At 42.8% G+C, this 3,223-nt stretch overlaps 1 protein-coding gene across 6 annotated transcripts in view; it reads right to left on the bottom strand.

Moving 5' to 3' along the window:
* TDRKH (tudor and KH domain containing) overlaps positions 1-3,223 on the bottom strand; it is a 27,538-nt gene that overhangs the window by 14,322 nt on the left and 9,993 nt on the right. For 4 of the 6 annotated variants that reach the window (XM_011973512.1, XM_011973511.1, XM_011973513.1 and 1 more), the window contains exons 4-6: positions 2,244-2,433; positions 1,398-1,537; positions 980-1,301 (exon numbers count right to left, since the gene is read on the bottom strand). In XM_011973512.1, the coding sequence (XP_011828902.1) occupies positions 980-1,301; positions 1,398-1,537; positions 2,244-2,433 (652 nt within the window). The remainder of the gene's footprint in view (positions 1-979; positions 1,302-1,397; positions 1,538-2,243; positions 2,434-3,223) is intronic. The other 2 variants (XM_011973516.1, XM_011973515.1) reach the window with 2 other exon arrangements.

The raw sequence follows: 3,223 nt of genomic DNA, 5'->3' as shown, positions 1-3,223 counted from the left end.
TTTTTTTTTTTTTTTTTTGAGACAGGGTCTCACTGTCACCCAGGCTGGAGTGCAGCGGTGTAACCCCAGCTCACTGTAGCTTCGACCTCCTGGGCTCATGTGATTCTCCCATTTCAGCCTCTCAAGTAGCTGGGACCACAGGTTGTGCCACCACGTCCTAAGCCAGTATTTCTTTTTCTTTTTCTTTTTTTCTTTAGCAGAAAACCTAGGTTATTTGTTAAGCTGTTACAAAAACAAAACAATTACCATTTGAAGTACTTTTAGGACTTTATCCCAGACTCATTTGTTCTGTTACAGAAACTAACCTAGAAGGTTGGAAATTAAAGGATATAACCTAAGAGGTTATAACAGAGCAGGCTGGTAAAACATGGCAAAAGGAGCTCTCTCTTTCCCACCCTGTCTACTTATACCTCCAAGCTCCTGTGCATTCTCACCACGTAGGTCTGCTAGCTCATAAAAAATGCATACAGTGAAGGCAAGAATTATAGGCCTACTCAGAGGGTACCCAGACACAGAAAGTTTTGGGGCAAATAATAAACTACAAATATCCTCTTGGTTAATTCATCTTTGTTAATAAAGGTCACGTATCTATCTTTTGCTGGTGACAACTTATCTCAGTATAGTCTGTCTCAAGAAAGAAGTGGTTCAGGTTGGGTTTTGGAAAAGGAAGAAGACTTTCACCAACTTTGCTCCAGAGTGGAAGAGGCACCAAGTTCTCTCCTGCAATTAGGAGCAGAATCTTAAACCTGCATAAATCATTTTCAGTGATCAACATCTGTATCCTCAAATGTCCAGCAACTATTGGTGTGGATTCTACCTCCATCCCATCTTCATAACATCTTACTGAATCTTCTGTCCTGACCCCAGCCATATTATACTGGCTGGTCACAGACTGAGAAAGCATTCCTTCTAATCTCTCCAATGTCTAAGCCAGTATTTCTATGTTCTATGATTAATGGGCTCCCTCTTTGTTACATACTTTCAAACATGGACATCTCTGGGATGGCCTGGGCTCCAGACTTCTGAAAGCTGTCATCACTAGGTTTCTCCCAGGAACCTTCCTTTGGCACCACCACAGCCATGTCGCCTCCTCCTTTGGGTGGAGGAGTCACCAGGGGTGCAGCCGGCTCCATGCTAGAACTGGTGTTTTTCCATAAAGCTGGCTCTCCAGCTCCACCTGGCTCTGTGATGTCTTCTCTTCTCACACTGATTGGCTGTTTGCGTGGGACTCTGGTTTCTGCAGAATGAGCAATTCTCTTTCGAAGTTCTTCATCTTCTGAAACTTTCTCCAGTATCAAATGCTGTGGAAAATAAGAGAAAGGCTGATACTCTGACCCGGGATAGAGTAAAAGGATCTTCTCATGCTCAGGTATAATTCAAGTCTATTAGCTACTTGCCTTGGCTGCTGCCACTTCCTTCTGTGTTCCTGAGATTTTTATAAGTCTTGATAGTAGTAATGTCCCTTCTGATTCTTTGTCACAGGTAATTTTGGCTCCAGAGGCCTTACAGATAGAACGAATCGTCTCGCCGCCTCTCCCTACATTAAACAATACATAAAAACCTGCCCTTCCCTCCTGGCCAACCTTAGCTACTGGAGAAAGCACTGTTTTGCATATACTAGGAGAAGAGAATCAGTTCTCATTTCTAAAGTGAACAAAATTCAAGATGTTGAATGGAAAGCAGAAGCTACTGAAATTATTACTGTGAAAAGGAGAATACCATATTCTTTGTTTTTTCCATTTTATTTAAACTCTATACTTTGGCTAACTTCATGTCATTTTCATTTTGACCACTCAGCATGGCCATATCAGGTCATAAGATATGCTACATGGTGTGTCAGAACACTGGATCAAGGACAGGACATTTCTCTGCCTCTAACAGCAGCACTAAGCGATGCTCTAGGGGAAAGCATAAAAGGTACTCTCCAGAGCACTATCTTAAAAGACTTGAGATAACATGAGCATCCCGAGCTTCCCTTTAAAAATCAATTATAAGGTAAATATAATACATCTACCAGAACCCATAAAGAATCAATTTGTAAGGTTCAGATCACACAACTTTTTGAGGAAACAGGTTTGGTTTTACCACTAGTTCTGCAAACAGTAAACCTCTGGCCTCAATGCCCCGTTTTCCCCCCTCACATGGTAAAGGGGAACTAGGCCAGAAAAAATCCTTGGGAAGGTGTGAAAGAGAGGCAAAGGTAAAGAATAAAGGAAACAGTAGAGGAAGCCATCCAGTGGTACCTATGATTCTGCCCACAGATCTCTGGGGAACTGAAAGCTGCTCAGACACTGGGGTATTCTCTGTCAGGATCTGATGGATTGCTGCTTTGGCCTTGCACACCTGAACAGGAAAACCACTGATAAGCAGCACTCGCTCATCGCCTACATCCTCTGTGTCCACATCAATCCGAGCACCTGTCTGTTTCCGCAGCTGCAAAGAAAAGGACATTTGGCAGTACATTCTGGAAGAGTTCCCTTTTGAGCCCAGCTATAGACACTCTAAAACAAACCCTGGAGGTAGATAGAGTTAGCCAAAGGCATCAGCTAATGCTATCTATACAACCAATCCTCAGTTACTTTATATACAACCTCAGTTGTTACTATCTATACAACCAGTCCTCACCTTATGGAAGGAAATTAGCAACAAATATAACCCCAAATAGCAGTGAATTCAAACCCATTTATCTTTGTGTTTAGAATCCTTTCCCCTCACTAATTTTATTTGGATTAGAGAATCAAATATTTTGTTTTCTTGACATTTCAGCTGAACAATGGAAGATGGTAAGAAGAACCAGGTAGTCATTCAATATTTACTGTCAATTAATGAGAGTTCATTAATTCCACAGTAGAAAAGGATAATTTGGCCAGGCACGGTGGCTCATGCCTGTAATCCCAGCACTTTGGGAGGCCAAGGCGGGTGGATCATTAGGTCAGGAGATAGAGACCATCCTGGCTAACACAGTGAAACCCTGTCTCTACTAACAATACAAAAAATTAGCGGGGCGTGGTGATGGGCGCCTGTAGTCCCAACAACTCGGGAGGCTGAGGCAAGAGAATGGCGTGAACCCGGGAGGCGGAGCTTGCAGTGAGCTGAGATAGCGCCACTGCACTCCAGCCTGGGCGATAGAGCAAGACTCTGTCTAAAAAAGAAGAAGAAAAGAAGAAGAAGAAGGAGAAGAAAGAGAAGGAGGAGGAGGAAGAAGAAGAAGGAAGAAGAAGAA

The sequence above is a fragment of the Mandrillus leucophaeus genome, unplaced genomic scaffold (assembly GCF_000951045.1).
Source record: "Mandrillus leucophaeus isolate KB7577 unplaced genomic scaffold, Mleu.le_1.0 Scaffold139, whole genome shotgun sequence".
In the NCBI taxonomy this organism is placed as follows: domain Eukaryota; kingdom Metazoa; phylum Chordata; class Mammalia; order Primates; family Cercopithecidae; genus Mandrillus; species Mandrillus leucophaeus.
The sequence above is the reverse complement of the archived record's forward strand: the minus strand, read 5'-3'. Positions and strand labels throughout refer to the sequence as shown.